Source organism: Oncorhynchus masou, chromosome 2 (assembly GCF_036934945.1).
Source record: "Oncorhynchus masou masou isolate Uvic2021 chromosome 2, UVic_Omas_1.1, whole genome shotgun sequence".
NCBI lineage: Eukaryota > Metazoa > Chordata > Actinopteri > Salmoniformes > Salmonidae > Oncorhynchus > Oncorhynchus masou.
In genome coordinates, this window is record NC_088213.1 from 44115060 (window position 1) to 44132366 (window position 17307).

General features: G+C 43.9%; 1 protein-coding gene across 23 annotated transcripts in view; it reads right to left on the reverse strand.

Moving 5' to 3' along the window:
• Positions 1-17307, reverse strand: part of LOC135505670 (MAP kinase-activating death domain protein-like) — a 72768-nt gene that overhangs the window by 23198 nt on the left and 32263 nt on the right. For 7 of the 23 annotated variants that reach the window (XR_010450305.1, XM_064924760.1, XM_064924768.1 and 4 more), the window contains 12 exons: positions 15220-15455; positions 11960-12119; positions 11690-11707; positions 11340-11440; positions 10777-10997; positions 10393-10646; positions 9999-10138; positions 9489-9602; positions 5255-5369; positions 4750-4936; positions 4472-4622; positions 1429-1638 (listed from right to left, as the gene is read on the reverse strand). Coding sequence is in view for 22 of the 23 variants with exons in the window: in XM_064924760.1 (XP_064780832.1) it covers positions 1429-1638; positions 4472-4622; positions 4750-4936; positions 5255-5369; positions 9489-9602; positions 9999-10138; positions 10393-10646; positions 10777-10997; positions 11340-11440; positions 11690-11707; positions 11960-12119; positions 15220-15455 (1907 nt within the window). In the remaining variant the exon portion in view is untranslated. The remainder of the gene's footprint in view (positions 1-1428; positions 1639-4471; positions 4623-4749; positions 4937-5254; positions 5370-9488; positions 9603-9998; positions 10139-10392; positions 10647-10776; positions 10998-11339; positions 11441-11689; positions 11708-11959; positions 12120-15219; positions 15456-17307) is intronic. The other 16 variants (XM_064924882.1, XM_064924899.1, XM_064924871.1 and 13 more) reach the window with 5 other exon arrangements.

The window sequence follows — 17307 nt, forward strand, 5'->3', positions numbered from 1 at the left end:
ATGAGCATTAGATAAACCATAACATAAAACAAAATTAAGCATTAAAAAAATATGTTAATTTAACAATTGAGGATGTTTTGTAATGTCTGAGAGTAGTCACATTTCAGCTTGGCAATATGGAAAACTATGACATAATTATCTGTATGCAGAGTTAGATCCATTGCCAGTTACTGCTACTGAGGTGTAACATTACAACACACCCAACACTCCTGGACCATGGTCCTGGAGAACCACACAAGGGAGAATTCTGGTGTTCCTTGAAAATGTTCTGTGACCGAGGCGTTAACTTATTGGCTAGCAGTGTGTGGCTCTCCAGAACCAGTGTGACAGAGGCAGCAGGGCTTGGTGAAGGGCATGGAATGGGGATGGAGTGGCCGACCTGCTAGCCAGCAGGTTGAATGGAGCTGTTGCAGAAGCAGGGGTGCAAGTCTCAAAAAGACATTCTGTAGAATTGAAGCTGCATCTTCCCAAAGAGAGAAAAGGGGCTGGTGAAGTGAGGGTAGGTTGGTAGGTGGGGAGATTGAGGGTGTTGGGTGAATCTGTCCCCTGTATACAGACCCAAAGCAACATTTGAGATAGTAGAATGGTGGTCGAAAGGAGAAGCAATGTTTCACTCCTTTTCCACAATGGTCAGTGTTAAATTAGCCCTATCACTAAACTAAATGCCAACTGTGGCTTGCTAACGGTGAGCATGACATTTGTCTCTTCCTTGGGCCTGTTTACTGGGGAGTGACGCTCCACCCTCCATGCTAGAGCTGAGAGAACTTCTACTTGTACGGCACGCTTTAAGGAAACCTGCAGTAAAGGCAGAGACAGGTGGTCAGACTCCTTAGCACGGTACTGCAGATTTGGAGTTTCGAGAAGACAACAGAAAACGGAGACATGCACAGTCAAGGTGCTAGGAGGCAAACAAAGGAGGACTCCACGAGGTGGCAAACAGGGGCACTCAACATTCAGAGGGTGGGAGGAACACATAACACATCCAGGCCGGGGAGACTCAATGCAATATTTCACACACGCCTACACCGCTCAAAGCTGTTCCAATCTCACACACGTAGCAACATATTATCCAAGGCCAGATCTGGAATTCAAATGTGGTTATTTGTCAAATTTGGTTGGAGTTGCATGATGTGCAAATGTGCAACCTGTGTACAAATATTACGGCAAACCAGCATAGTGTATTTATGTTCCAAATATATTTCAGAGTTTTACAGCTTTAAATGCTGACCCATTGGGCGCACATCAGTGGTGTGGGTCAAAGTGGATGGAATATCATAAGGGGCTCTTTTTCTAAGGGGAAAGCACTCCCCTTGTTGCCTGGTTGGAGAGAGGTGGGTCAAGGGGTAGGGTAGGGTTTAGACTGGTGAGCATGGGGGCAAGGGGTGCTCTCAGAGCGCATGCAAGGGGGGGATGGGGTGGGCTACACACCAATGGAGGCAATAAAATTCTCCTCGTTCAGACTCCGGGTGTCAAAGTGGTGGGTGTCTTTTCCCCCCGAGGTGGGGTGCGGCAGTTGGAGACGGGGAACGAGGAGGAGCACCGGGGGCCTGGTGCCCTCCATGCGAGCAGACGGGCTGTCCTTGCTGCCCGGGCTGCTTGCAGAGTCACTGGGGCTCCTCTTGTGCTTCTCTGGGTCTACTGGGGCCACCAAGGGGGGAAAGGGAGAAGAATAGGGAAGAAGGGAAAGAGATAGTAGCGAGAGAATAAAGAAACAGTGTAGAGCTGCAGTAGGAGGTTTGAAGGTTAGAATAGACGGTTGTTTTGTAGGGGTGTGAACGTTCAAGCGCTAAAACGAAATTGGGATCTTTAACATTAAGAAAATGATGTGCATACATAAGCTGGGCAGAAGTCTTTGAGTTGTGATTCTGGATGGCCAGATGGCTACCAACACTGACAAGAAACTGCCATGTGGGGAATCGTAAGTGACACATTTCAGCGAGTTTCATCTTGTTCTTGATACCAGGTCTTGTTCTGAGGTAATTTGACTGATTTCATGTCAATGCGAATATGGCAATAATTCACAAGCTAGCTAATCAACAACTGTAAAGATGTATTTGAGAGACAAAAAGTGCTCATTGTGCAAATGTGTTTGTTTTCAATAAACATTGGAGACTAAATATAGTTTACATGTTAACAATCTAAGCCAACCCAGTCTGTTTTGCCCCATAGTTGCGCATGCATCATCATTGTTGCTAAACAACCAACCAGTCTATGCACATATTTTTTTCTGGATGCCTGTGGCGTATTCATTATGCCCATACTGCGAAATGTTTCTTAAACGGAACAAAAAAGGTTGGAAGCTACTTGCATTTTCCAATAGAAACTTGTTTAATTAACATCTCTAGTCTAGGGGGTGGTATTTTCACGTCCGGATGAAAAGTGTGCCCAAAATAAACTGCCTGCTACTCAGGCCCAGAAGCTAGGATATGCATATTATTAGTATATTTGGATAGAAAACACTCTGAAACAGTTTCTGAAAGTGTTTGAATAATGTCTATGAGTATAACAGAACTTATTTGGCAGGGGAAACCCAGAGGACAAACCATCCAGGATTTTGTTGTTGAAGAGGTGACAGTGTTTCAATGGGTTTTCTATGTGGATCCAGATTTCTAAGGCACTTGGTTGCAGTTCCTATTGCTTCCACTAGATGTCAACACTCTTTAGAAATTGGTTGATGTTTTTCCTTTGAGTAATGAAGAAGTAGCCATTTCCTATCTGGGTGGATAGCGAAGTGTACTGTTGTGGTTGGGCGCGCGACCTGAAGCTCGCTCCACTATCATTTTATTCGCTATTGAACGCAGTTTATCCCGTCTTAAATTTTATCGATTATTTACGTAAAAAAATACCTAAAGTTGGATTAGGAAAGTTGTTTGAAATGTTTGGACAAAGTTTACATGTAACTTATTAGATAATGTCGGGCGAGTAGGAACCGGTGTTTTTCTGAATCAAACGCGCCTAATAAATGAACATTTTGGAGATATAACGATGGAATTGATCAAACAAAAGGACCATTTGTGATGTTTATGGGACATATTGGAGTGCCAACAGAAGAAGCTCTTCAAAGGTAAGGCATGAATTATATCGTTATTTCTGAGTTTTGTGTCATGCCTGGCGGGTTGAAATATGAATGTCATGTGTTTGTTTGATTGGGTGCTGTCCTCAGATAATAGCATGTTTTGCTTTCGCTGTAAAGCCTTTTTGAAATCTGACACGGTGGCTGGATTAACAAGAAATAAAGCTTGAATTTGGTGTATTGCACTTGAAAGTAAATTGTATGAAAGTAAAATATTACTAATAATTTAATTCGAATTTGGCACTCTGCCATGTCACCGGATGTTGTCAAATCGATCCCGTTAACGGGATTTGATCTCTAAGAAGATGCAAAATGTTTTGCAACTATTTAGACTAATGATTACATGTGTTCTGTCTACGGTCTGTTGCATGTAGAATATTCTAGTTTATTCATTGATGATAGGCCCTGCAGTTGCGAGACATTGTAGGCCAAGAAATTGCGAGATGCAGCTTTTGATTGCCGATAGGTAGGTTCTGTCTACCTGCCTGGTGACCAACATGCCTATACTGTGCCCCTCCCCTCCCTCTGCTAGCTAGCTATGAAATATGTGAGTGTATTCTCGTAAGTATGGCAACTAATCAATTTCTTCCGTTCCCAAAAAAATCCACATTTTAGGAGTGATTCCTAGCAGAATCCAATCTTAGCACTTAGAAATGGGAGTCGACATGCAAGGAGTCGAAGAATCAATTATTTTGGAGTCGATGCTCCAACAGTACGTCATCGTCGGTAACGGTTGGAAAAATGGTAGAGAAAGGCAAGCAGCGAAGTCCTGATTGCAATATTTTAAGAAGTTACGTGAGGAAGGAAATGCAAACTTTGCAAGGTGGAATTGAGGTATAGTAATGGCAGTAGATGTGCAATGCTTACCCATCTAAAAGGGATGCACCGAGACCCAACCCGTTGCTGGCAGTAACAAAGCTGCATTGTGATTTTGAGTAGAATTTTTATTAAATGTTTTTTTATTTTTTTTATCGTTTGTCACATCCCTAGTTGTAATTCGCTCAGTGAATGCTTAATTAAACTGCAAAGGTCACCTAAAGATTAGGCATGCTTTGGCGGTACTGACTCAGAGATTAAACCTGAACTCACTGCTGTAAAAACATATTGTTTACTTTTCAGATGAGTTGATAAAAGAAAAAGACAAAAAAAGTCTGGAACCAGAAATTATCCAGATTGCACTGCTTTTCCTATCCACTACTTACGTTGCCTTTAAGTGGAGTGTATGAAACGCTGTTAAGCACTTCTTTCAAACAAGAATAAAGCATCAGTAACTTTCATTTTTTTCCAGAGGAAATATTTAAGTCATCGTTTGGGAGGGGGCATGACATGCTGATTAAATGTGTCCTTTGAGAGAAAATGTTGACACTTTCAGTTGACTATAGGTTTTCTGAACATTACCTTTGGTTTGGTAGTGGGTGCGTGCGATTTCCAGCAGAACGAAGACGCTGGCCATGCCTCCAAGCCCGGCATTGGTGTACGAGTGTTCCAGACTAGAAACTGTGCACTTCAGTATGTCTAACATGCCCTTGTAAACCTTCCTGCCAATCTCCTGAAGAGTAGAACACACACGCACGGTTTAATTGAAAGGTGTTATTCAGCTTTAATTCAAAATCAAGGTTAAAAACACAATTACATCTTCTCTCCCCCTCTCTTGCCCAATTCCTTTCTACACTCACCACATCACGGATGACCTCCTGCCTGACATCCTCCTCGGACTGGACGGCACGGTTCAGCTTGCTCAGCACGAAGACGCGCAGCTGCTCGTTCTCCAGCAGGCGGCGTACCTTCTTCATGTTGAGCCAGCCCACGCCTTGGCCCTCCAACACACTCTGCACCACCTCCTTCAGGAACTGCTGGTTCTCACTGGGACAGACCCAGCTCTGGTTCAGTCACTCAGATCACACTCCCCTTTGTTGTATACATCACCACTGGCTCTTAAGTTAGACAACCCTTCTCCTAAAGAGGATTGATATATCACCTATCCAGGTCTGTCATTTGACATTATATTGGTAAGAAAGTTTATGACAACCAGCTTTAGTTTTTTTGATGGCCAACAGGATACCATGAAGTCATTATGCCATGAAGGTGGTAAACTAATTCAAATATGGCAGTCAGCGTGAGTTGTCAAAGAATGCCATGACAGCAAAGTCCTGGTAATACAGTCTCATAGAGGTCTGTTACCTGGTGTTGTTGGCACGACCCTGGGGTGAAGGGGACTCTCTCTTGACCGTGGGACTGTGCTTAATGACCGACGACTTCTGGTCAACAAGCGCCCTGGGGGGACCGCGGGCGCCTCCTGCAGGAGTCATATAGAACATAGTAAATACCATGGAAAACACAAAACCATAACCAACGACAAGTCGGGGACATACAAACAGAAAAACTAGCCGACTTGATACAGGAGGAGCTAAGACACTTCACTACAAAGCCCCTAAATCACAGTCTACAATGTACTAATTAGAAAACCACATCAAAGACTAACAGACAAAGATGGGACACATCCTGCATACATGAAAGGACACACTCACACACATACATTTTCAGTGGCGGGGACACTAACTAATGACTAGCTGAGCTACAGGTTTCATATTCAGACACTAAGAAGGTGAGGGACAGATCAACTGGGACGCCACACAGAAGGAGTCAATATGGCGCTGTGTTTGGGCATCACACATTGGCAGAGAACAGAGGCGAGATCAGATTGGAGCGGGATCTGCATGGCAACAAGACAAGTTGTGTGTCATGCAGAAAAAGAACAACAAAATACAGATGGGTCAACAATCACACACACATACACACGGCTAACGGAACGCTCCACACTGTAGTGTTCATACGGTTAGTCACCTTGTACAGTTTGACAGACACATGAACACAGTGCCATGGCATATAATAGTATGGTGGATCCCCTGCAGAGATTTGGCCTGTGAACAATATTATTATCAAACTGATTATAATATTGTTGCGCCTACATAGCTTACCCACTGGACAGACCGTTCAACGTCTATTTTTGATTTACATTTGGTTGAGTTGTCAACTAAAGAGAATCAACACCAAAAAAAAAAATGTATTCCCTTACGTTGATGACTTTTTGCACAGTGATTCAGCATGACTTTTTTTTTATGACGTGGAAACAACGTTGATTCAACCAGTTTTTGCCCCGTGGGTAGCCTGTTTGACACTTTGAACATTTAAGCTAAAGGTAATGTCTTGAATGTGAGGATACAAATAAATACATCCACCAAATATGCATTGGATCCTTGTCATACAGACAACGGCTGTTACCGGTATATCCAATTTTACCATGGCATTACATAGGCATGATTGTAGGCTCTATCACCGCATGTTACCAAAACCTCACCTGACAACGAAGCCATTTTGCCCCACATTTTCCGAAGCATCGTCCATAAGTCGTACAACATGCATCAAAGCACTTCAAACTATTCCATTCCATTTGATCACTGTGGTACTGGTACAGATGCTCAGTAACCGCAAAGCCAGCTAAGTGTCCAATGACAACTCCAATCAAAACCGGTGACTATGAGTTTAGGAAGTAAGACAGAACAGCACTCTTGGTGCTGCGAGACCGCACTCCTTAATTCAATTAACAATGGAACAGTGTTTAAAACTAACTGCCAGCACTGGAAGAATGATGTCATGCCTTACCTACAGGGTAGCAGTTTTGATTGGCTACGGCCTGCCTCCACTGGCAAGGTGATGGGAGGTCTAGGTGTGTATGTGTGAGACCAAAGAGGTGGCCAAACAAGCAAATATAGCTTCTTGCTTGGCTTGAAGAATAATGGGAAAGCTGATGTTGACCAACTCGAATCAACATCTTGTCAGGTCCCATACAATACTGTGGAATGCAGAGACTTAGATTGGCACAAAAAATAAAATAATGGCATCATCTTCACAATTGTCAATATGGGATGCACAGCTTCTAACAAGCTAAGATCGTGAGGGCCCAACTCAAACTAACGCAAAGACGTGTGGATGGGTGGAGTGACTCGGCAAAGGTTAGTGATTGGGGGAACAGTCACTATGGATGGTGAAAGACAACAGGACCGACTCGATGTATGACGATGAATGATCTCTCGATGGTGCACGTCAGGTGACAGAGGAGTGAGAGGGTGAGTGAGGAGGATGCTGGGAGATGTAGTTGACTGGCTAGGAGAAGCATGCAGCCCACGCAGTTTTAAAGGGCGGAACCCACCTTCTCCACTCACCGGACCGGCCTCTGTAATTATCTCCATTAGAGAATTTAGTCCAAATACTGGACACAAAACCCAGAATTAGTGCAGAGAAGTGGAAAGAGGGACAGAGAGGGACACCGGCCCAGACCGAACCAGTCTGAACATCAACCCACAACACACATGCACAGCAACACATTGACAGAGCGCACAAAGAGTGCAGAAAATAAAAAGGAGAAAAAGAAAGTACGAGGGAGACCAAGGAATGGGGAAGGACATTTCTTACAAAGAAATGTTGGGACTTAATCTCAAAAGGTAATAGCCATTAAATTTCATGACCAATCCTACATGTGGTTTTTGTTAGGACCCCTATATCTTTTTAGACCATCTAGGGGTGGGAGAAAGCATTTGCCAATTTTAAGTGTCTACGTCCAGAAGAGAGCGAGTTTATGGGCTCTCGGACCACAGAGACCTCAGACGGAGAACACACAAGAACGATGGAGAGCCACCGAACAAGCGAGCGAGCAAGGTAACAGACCGCACAGAGCAAGCAGATCAGGTGTCAGTTTCATTTCAATTCCAGTCCACTTGGGTAATCAATTGTACTTCAATCGATGAAATGAAAAATCCTCATCGAAAGCAATGGGTAAGGAACTGAATGTCAATTCATCCTCAAACATTGAGTGGAATTGAAAACGGACTTGAGCCCAACCCTGCTGGGAAACCAAGAGAAAAAAAACACTAAATGTGAAAATGCCACATAAAATATGTATGCAAATTAAGAGATCTGTCGTCTATAAATGTGTGCATCATAGCGCATCAGACTCCCACCAAACAGAGAGGAATAACAAGGAAACAGAGGGAAGGATATGGATATACATGAATGAAAATACAGGTATATCTCCTAGTATGCAACCTGAGTAATATGGACTCAGGTAGGATCAAGGGGGTCAAAGATGGAGCTAGTTGTAGGGCAAAACAAACTACCACACCAGACAATAACATACCCGGACTGTCTGGACCCGGGCTACCCGGGGTACTAGCCGGGCTGTCATCTGAACAGTCAAGACAAAACAAAATCACCATCAAAAGGAAAAAAGAAACAAATGTTGTTGCTATGGCAGCTGTCTCACACAGCGTGGGGTTATTGAGTTTAACACATGCATTTCTTATGTTCTCTCACAAATGTTCCCATAACAAAATCAGGCAACCATCTGGGATTGGGAACATTGAAAACGGGGTCTTCAATATCCACCTATTGCCTAACTTACATCAACATGACAGTCCACAGACAGACAAATACAAATTTAGAATGAAAGTCTATTTATTCATTAAAAAAATCCAAATAAAGATTTCTACAAACCTTCCTCAATTTCCTCCTCTAAGTCAAAATTAAAATATTCAATATTTTTGTAAATTAAAATAGAGGGGAAAAGGCAAAAGGAAATAAAATAGACATTTACATGGTGAAGTTGCATAAATGCTAATACTGTGTAGCCTAAACTGGCATGCCAGACATCTCAGCATGAGCACTGAATGCTTACTTGACATACTGTCAATACTAACTTTACGTAGTGCAAACAAAGCAACAGCCTCTGAGGAAGAAATATGCTGATGTTAAAGAAGTTCAACGTCAGTCAGAGTTACACATTGTTATGTCATCTTCGCTCCTTCCTTCTCCACACCAGGTTAAATTAGGCCTAACTGTCCAGTGAAGGCCTAACTGTCTTACTTTGAAAAGTAATATTCTGTTAACCCGTACCCGAATCATGTTGTTAACTCATCCCATACTTGTATTTGTGGCCAAAGCATAAATTGGAGGGGAAAAACCCCCCACCTCAAAGTCAGTTTTAAAAAATGCCTGTTATTTCCTCATAGAACATCACATCATGTTGGCTCATTGAGCTGGCCAATCAGCGGTCTACACTGGTTTTAATGACTTGTATACTCCGACACCATTCTGTTGTTTTTAGTAAACAGCCTGCCTTTACTGCCTTCAACTGACAAACCTGACCGCAATCGGCTGTAGGGCACAAAAACTGTACAGAAAACAGATAGGAGTGGAATACAGCCACAGAGAGTGAAATGAGTGGAATACAGCCACAGAGAGTGAAATGGAGAAGGAAATGAGATGGATAAAAGTCAGAGATAGAAAGAGAGATGAAGGAGGAGTGACAGTAACGTGAAAGGTGGACAAAACAGGGCAAAGGGCTGCATTAGTACTGTACCTTTGAGATTGGGGAAGGGCCCAGCCCCAGCGGCCTTCTCCCTCAGCCCCCCCTTGTTGGGTACAGACAGGTTGGAGAGGCTAAAGCTGGAACCGTGGTTCTTGTACAGATTACCTGCAGTGAAAGGGAGAGCGTCGCTGATGAAGTCTATCAAAGCAACCAACATTTAACCACGTTTCACCATCCTATAGTATTACCCGTGATGATTTGCAGCCCATCGTCAAGTTCCATTTCAATCCCAACCTAGCTGGCAAATATTGTTAATTTCTGGTTGTAAACTATATATTTCTGGTTGTCTTCCTGGTTGAGAAGACCAGCAACCAGTATTGCCCGCTGGGTAACCCTTACCCATTCCCCCTTCAGTGTCCAAAGATCCCATAGGACAGGATAGACGAGCAGAAGGGCAAAAAAGCTCCGCTTTGGAGGACAAAGTCTAACCGTCACCTATCCAGCCCTTTCAGATCTGTGACGATCATACAACTGAAATTGACCCTGGTTAAGGAGACTCACTGGCAAAGGACATGAGGCCCCCAAAGCCATCACTGCTGTTGTTGGAGATGGTGGAGTTTGGAGAACTGTTGCGGGAGTCGCCCTCTCCGTCCGACTCTCCAGGCAGCTTTAGGCTGCTGGGCCTCAGGGGGCGTTGGGCTCTGTGGAGCAGAACAAATGTTAGAGGTCTGTCACGCTTTGTTAGCTTAGTTTTTCGACTGCTACACCAGAGGCATATCACAGACGCAGAATTCAGAAGCGGAGACTTAATTGAGTGAGTGTGTTTAAGAGATATAAGTATACTTCAGTTAGTTTTTTTTTAACTATGTTTTCAGAATGTGCGGCTTATGATGCTTGTTTGTGTGTACATCGTTATGGCGTAGGTGTGTTGTAACGTAGGTGTGTTGTAACGTACTTGTTGCCATTGAGGTTCTGGTTGAACCGCGGCGTGTACGTCTCCTCTTGGTCTTCTGCCTCAGGGTCCTCCTCAGCGGGGAAGCCATACTGAGGCTCAAAGTAGGGGTTGTCGTACTCTCCCTTCTTATTGGCTGGTCCCACCGGGGCAGCGTCTGGGGGAGGTCTGGAGAAGGGTGGAGCGCCCAATCCCGGGACAGGGTTCTGTAGAGCTGCACTGGCCAATGCCTCCATTTCCACTGGTTCTGCCTGCTCCTGGACACAATGAACATCAATCAATGGACACTAATGGTTGATATTCAATACACGAGATTGACACTTTATGAGAAGGAAGAAGAAGAAAAAAACTCATTTTATACAGATGTAAATTGAGGGGTTCACTGACATTGTTGACTCCCTGGATGATTGTGCTAGGGCTGGAGCTGGCGGTTGTGCTGGAGCTCGAGCGGAGGGCTTGTCCATCAGGAGGTTCAGGAGCTCCGTCGCCCCCCTCGGGCAGTGCCTTCTCTTGGGGGAGGGGACCGTCTCCTCCCTTGAACTCCTGGAAGTCCTGGAACTCCACTTCGCTGGCGTCTCCCAGTGCAGCGTGGGTAGGGGGATCCAGGTCTACGACACCAAAAGACAGATATTAGTTAGTGTTGATGGCAAAAGGGTCACAAAACAAAATGTTTAGCTCGTGACGGTTTCTGAAAGGAATTGGTCATTTTAGGTTGCCATTTTTCAAGATGAAAACAATTGTCGGTTATTATAATCAGTGGAATTTACCGGTTTTTTTTGGTCATAACAATAAGCATGTGTAAGCTGGGTGGTTCTTGGGCTGCAATTACACAGGCAGCCCAAATCTGATCTTTTTTTCAGCTAATTGGTCTTTTGCCAATAATTGGACAAAATAATATAATTGGGTTTCCTGGGTAAATGCAGCCTTGGTGAAATGGCACAGATACTTACTTGGCGTGTCCCCTTGGATGTCACATTTGATCATTTCGCTCACCAAGTCTCCAAGTGACGAGTAGGAAGAACTGGAGTCATCGTAGCCAGCCTCACTGTCACTGCCACGGAGACAAAACAGAGTAGCATTACCCCGGACCCCATCCTGGTGACAACTTACATGTCTACAGAAGGCTAACTGAAAAACGTTAACTAACCCTTTCTCAGACTAAAATTAACCTCAACTCATACCATCATTTCTAGCAAGACCAGCAAGCTAACTATTGAGCCAACTGGCATATCTACTAGTTAATGTTTAGAGTACGCCATCTAGTGGCTAATGTGTTGTCTATCAACATTCTATGGCCTACCATGTTGCTTCTTCTGCACTGTCTCCGTCGGCCGCACGTGCACACACACAAACACACAAATGATGCACACGTGCACAGATCAAACACTGGAAAGGACCTCCTTTCAGATCTAGTTTTTTACACAGCTAAATGGCGCACTAACATGTTTTCCACATTGACAGTACCTGGCGCTGAAAAAAATCGTTAATTTAACATTTTGTCAATTATATTATCACAGTAGTATCAAAAAAACATACCTTCCAACCGTGGAGGTCTTGTTTTATTTTTTACCTGTCGTCTGTGGGGTCCGAGTCGTTGGCCTCATCTTCTAGGGGTCCGCTCATGGCCTCAGCCAGCCGGGAGCTGCCGTCATACACACGGTAGAACACTGGCTGCAGCTGGTGGGCGTACCACTTGCCCTTGTCTCCGATTAAAGATGGGTCATACACGTCTGCAGAACACAGAGGTATGCTCAGAAACACTATGAAACCTTCAAACTGCCTGTATCGCTCATTGAACTATACCTGAGTGCACAAAACATTAGGAACAACTGCTCTTTCCATGACAGACTGACCAGTTCAATCCAGGTGAAAGCTATGATCCCTTATTGATGGCACCTATTAAATCCACTTCAAGTCAGTGTAGATGACGGGCAGGATATAGATTAAAGAAGGATTTTTAAACCTTGAGACATAGATTGTGTATGTGTGCCATTCAGAGAGTGAATGGTCAAGACAAAATATTTAAGTGCTTTTGATCCGGGTATGGTAGTAGGTGCCAGGCACACCGGTTTGTGTCAAGAACTGCAATGCTGCTGGGTTTTTCATGCTCAATAGTTTCCTGTGTGTATCAAGAATGGTCCACCACCCAATGAACATCCAGCCAACAACTGTGGGAAGCATTCGAGCATATACATAACAATGGTAGCAATTGAAAGAGAACAGTTTGGAGATAATTGGAAAATGATTAGATGACACCATGTCATGTTGTAACGGTACATCAAACATAGTATATGATTTTTAGAATTGTAAAATGTACAATTGCACACTTGGACTCACGGTTGTTTGGCTTGATTTTATGACATGAAAGCGGTACCTATCATAATCCTCAACGTCTCATCTTTCAAAATACCTCGAGTCATCTTTATTTACAGCATTTCCCTCACTAAGACAACCACAAATGTGCTAAAGATGTCCAATTACCAGGGGGGATGGGAGCAACTTCTAGTCGCTTGATGGTAAAGTTCAGAACGTCTGTCAGTCAAAACCCATACAAATGAAACTTTATTTGCCACATGCACCGAATACAATAAGTGTAGACTTTACCGTGAAATGCTTACTTACAAGCCATTAACCAACAGTGCAGTTCAAGAACAAGAAAATATTTACCAAGTAGGCAAAAAAATAAAAAGTAATAATAAAAAGTAACACAATAAGAATAGCGAGGCGATATACAAGGTGGCGTCAGCACTGAGTCAGTGTGCAGGGGTACAGGCTAGTTGAGGTAATCTGTACATGTAGGTGAAGTGACTATGCATAGGCAACAAACAAACAGCGAGTAGCAGCAGTGTACAAAAGGGAGGGGGGGGTTCAATATAAATTGTCCGGTGGCGATTTTTATGAATTGCTCAGCAGTCTAATGGCTTGGCGGTAGAAGTTTTTGAGGGCTCTTTTGGTCCTAGACGTGGCGCTCCGGTACCACTTGCCGTGCGGTAGCAGAGAAAACAGCGTATAACTAAACCTTTTGAGGATCTGGGGACCCATGCCAAATCTTTTCAGTCTCCTGAGGGGGAAATGGTTCTGTCGTGCCCTCTTCACGACTGTCTTGGTATGTTTGGACCATGATAGTTCGTTGATGTGGACGCCAAGGAACATGAAACTCTCGACCCGCTCCACTACAGCACCGTCGATGTTAATGGGGGCCTTTTCGGCCCGCCTTTTCCTGTTGTCCACCATCAGCTCCTTTGTCTTACTCACATTGAGGTAGAGGTTGTTATCCTGGCACCACACTGCCAGTTCTCTGACCTCCTCCCTATAGGCCGTCTCATCATTGTCGGTGATCCGGCCTACCACTGTTGTGTCGTCAGCAAACTTAATGATGGTGTTGGAGTTGTGTTTGGCCACGCAGTCGTGGGTGAACAGGGAATACAGGACGGGACTATGTACACACCCCTGAGGGGCCCCGGTGTTAAGGATCAGCGTGGCAGACGTATTGTTGCCTACTCTTACCACCTGGGGGAGGCCCATCAGGAAGTCCAGGATCCAGTTGCAGAGGGAGGGGTTTAGTCCCAGAGTCCTTAGCTTAGTGATGAGCTTTGTGGGCACTATGGTGTTGAACGCTGAACTGTAGTAGATGAACAGCATTCTCACATAGGTGTTCCTTTTGTCCAGGTGAGAAAGAGCAGTGTGGAGTGCGATTGAGTCATCTGTGGATCTGTTGGGGCGGTATGCGAATTGGATTGGGTCTAGGGTGTCCGGGAGGATGCTGTTGAAGTGAGCCATGACCAGCCTTTCAAAGCATTTCATGGCTACCTACGTGAGTGCCACGGGGCGGTAAACAATTAAGCAGGTTACCTTCGCTTCTCAGGGCATAGGGACTATGGTGGTCTGCTTGAAACATGTAGTTATTACAGACTCTGTCAGGGAGAGGTTAAAAATGTCAGTGAAGACATTTGACAGTTGGTCCGCGCATGCTTTGAGTACATGCCCTGGTAATCCGTCTGGCCCACCGGCTTTGTGAATGTTCACATCGGCTACCGAGAGCGTTATCACACAGTCATCCAGAACAGCTGGTGCTCTCGTGCATGCTTCAGTGTTGCTTGCCTTGAAGCGAGCATAAAAGGCATTTAGCTCGTCTGGTAGGCTTGCGTCACTGGGCAGCTTGCGTCTGGGTTTCCCTTTGTAGTCCGTAATAGTTTTCAAGCCCTGCCACATCCGACAAGCGTCAGAGCCGTTGTAGTAGGATTCAATCTTAATCATGTATTGACGCTTCGCTTGTTTGATGGTTCGTCTGAGGGCATAGCGGGATTTCTTAGAAGTGTCCGGATTGTTCTCCCGCTCCTTGAAAGCAGCAGCTCTAGCCTTTAGCTCGATGTGTATGTTGCCTGCAATCAATGGCTTCTGGTTGGGATATGTTCGTACAGTCACTGTGAGGACTATGTCATCGATGCACTTATTTATGTCTGACTGAGGCAGTGTATTCCTCAATGCCATTTGATAAATCCCGGAACATATTCCAGTCTGTGCTAGCAAAACAGTCCTGTAGTGTAGCATCCGCGTCATCTGTGAAGCGCAGAGCCAGAGCTCCAACTTCATATATAGCATGTTACTGTACATCCACTACGTTCCAATTTAGACAATTAGTGCACAAATCTGCCATTTTCAACTCGTATACGGGTACGAGTGTAAAGGGCTTCCATTTTACATCACACTATAAATATCCAAGCTAGCACAGTATGGTTCGGGTCAGCTCTAAACACAAATACACCAATTGTCAGTCAGTGCATGGTATATGCAGAACAGCAGGTGTGTAGGCTAGGGTAAGGGACTTACTGTTGTGGATCCTCTGAAAGGCCAGGTTGGTGGGGTTGAGGGCCCACTCGCCATAGTACTCCACGGCCTGGGTGTGCGACAGCTTCTCAGCGAAGCCGGAGCGTCGGGGCCGCGAGGCCAGGAAGGACGTGGCCTGGAATGCCACCACAGGCCGGGGGAAGAGGCGCAGCGTACGTGTGTGCATCTGGAAACCCTGGAGCACATTGGGGGAGTTGAAGAACCGCACCATGGCAACCCTGTTGGAGTAAGAAGGAAAGGTGAGTGTGTTAACGCTTCAATGGTTCATATTTAATTCAATTCAAAAAGCTTTCTTGTTTATCAAGTTTACATGCGAGAGACATGCGTCTTTGATATGAGGTTCATATTAAACACATTGTTTCACATGACATTATGACTTTGTTGAGTCATACACTACCGGTCAAAGGTTTTAGAACGACACATTCAAGGGTTTTTACTATATTATAGAATAATAATGAAGACATCAAAACTTTGAAATAACACATATGGAACACAAAAGTGTTAAACAAATCAAAATACACACTACTGTTCAAAAGTTTGGGGTCACATAGAAATGTCCTTGTTTTTGAAAGAAAAGCACATTTTTGTCCATTAAATGAACATCAAATTGATCAGAAATACAGCAGCCATTTTTAATATTGTAAATGACTATTGTAGCTGGAAACAGAAGATTGTTTTAATGGAATATCTAAATAGGCGTACAGATGATTCACAGGTCCTCAACTGGCAGCTTCATTAAATAGTACCCGCAAAACACCAGTCTCGACGTCAACAGTGAAGAGGCGACTCCGAGATGCTGGCCTTCTAGGCAGAGTTGCAAAGAAAAAGCCATATCTCAGACTGGCCAATAAAAAGAAAAGATTTAAGATGGGCAAAAGAACAGACACTGGACAGAGGAAATCTGCCTAGAAGGCCAGCATCCCGGAGTCGCCTCTTCACTGTTGATATTGAGACTGGTGTTTTGCGGGTACTATTTAATGAAGCTGCCAGTTGAGGACTTGTGAGGCGTCTGTTTCTCAAACTAGACACTCTAATGTACTTGTTCTCTTGCTCAGTTGTGCACCGGGGCCTCCCACTCCTCTTTCTATTCTAGGTAGAGCCAGTTTGAGCTGTTGTGTTGCACAATATATTCAGATTTGTTTAACACTTTTGGCTACTACATGATTCCATATTATTTCAGAGTTATTTCATAGTTTATGTCTTCACTATTATTCTACAATGTAGAAAGAGAAGAAGTCTGTATATAATAAAGCGCTGCTCTGCATTCTTAACAGCACTATCAACGAGGCAGGTTCTACAGGCCTTAGTTTTGTCGCACCTGAACTATTGTTCAGTTGTGGTCAGGTGCAAAAAAAGAGGGATTTAGGAAAATGGCTCAGAACAGGGCAGCACAGCTTGCCCAATGGATGCACACAGAGAGCTAACAATAATATGCATGTCAATCTCTCCTGGCTCAAAGTGGAAGAGAGATTGACTTCATCACTATATTTATATTATATATATATATATATATATATTTTTATATTTTTATATTATATATATATATTTTTTTTATATTTATGAAAAGTATTTGCATGTTGAATGCAATGTTTGAACTACAGGCTCACAGCCCATGCATACCCCACAAGACATGCCACCAGAGGTCTCTTCACAGTCCCAAAGTCCAGAACAGACTATGGGAGACGACCCGTACTACATAGAGCCATGACTACATGGAACTCTATTCCACATCAAGTAACTCACGCAGTAAATCAAGTAACTCCAGCAGTAAAATTTGATTTAAAAAAAACATATAAAAATGCACGTTATGGAACAGCGGGGACTGTGAATCAACAAACATAGACATATGCATATAAACACACGATAGCATATGCACTATACACACTGATTTTGTGTTATAGATATGTGGTAGTAGAGGCCTGAGGGCACACAATGTTGGGAAATCTGATATGAATGTATTGTAATGCTTTTGATGTTGTATATCTGCCTTCATTTTGCTGGCAGCAGCTAATGGGGAGCCATAATAAATACAAATACAAATATACACTTCAGATTTTAGAAACTTCAAGT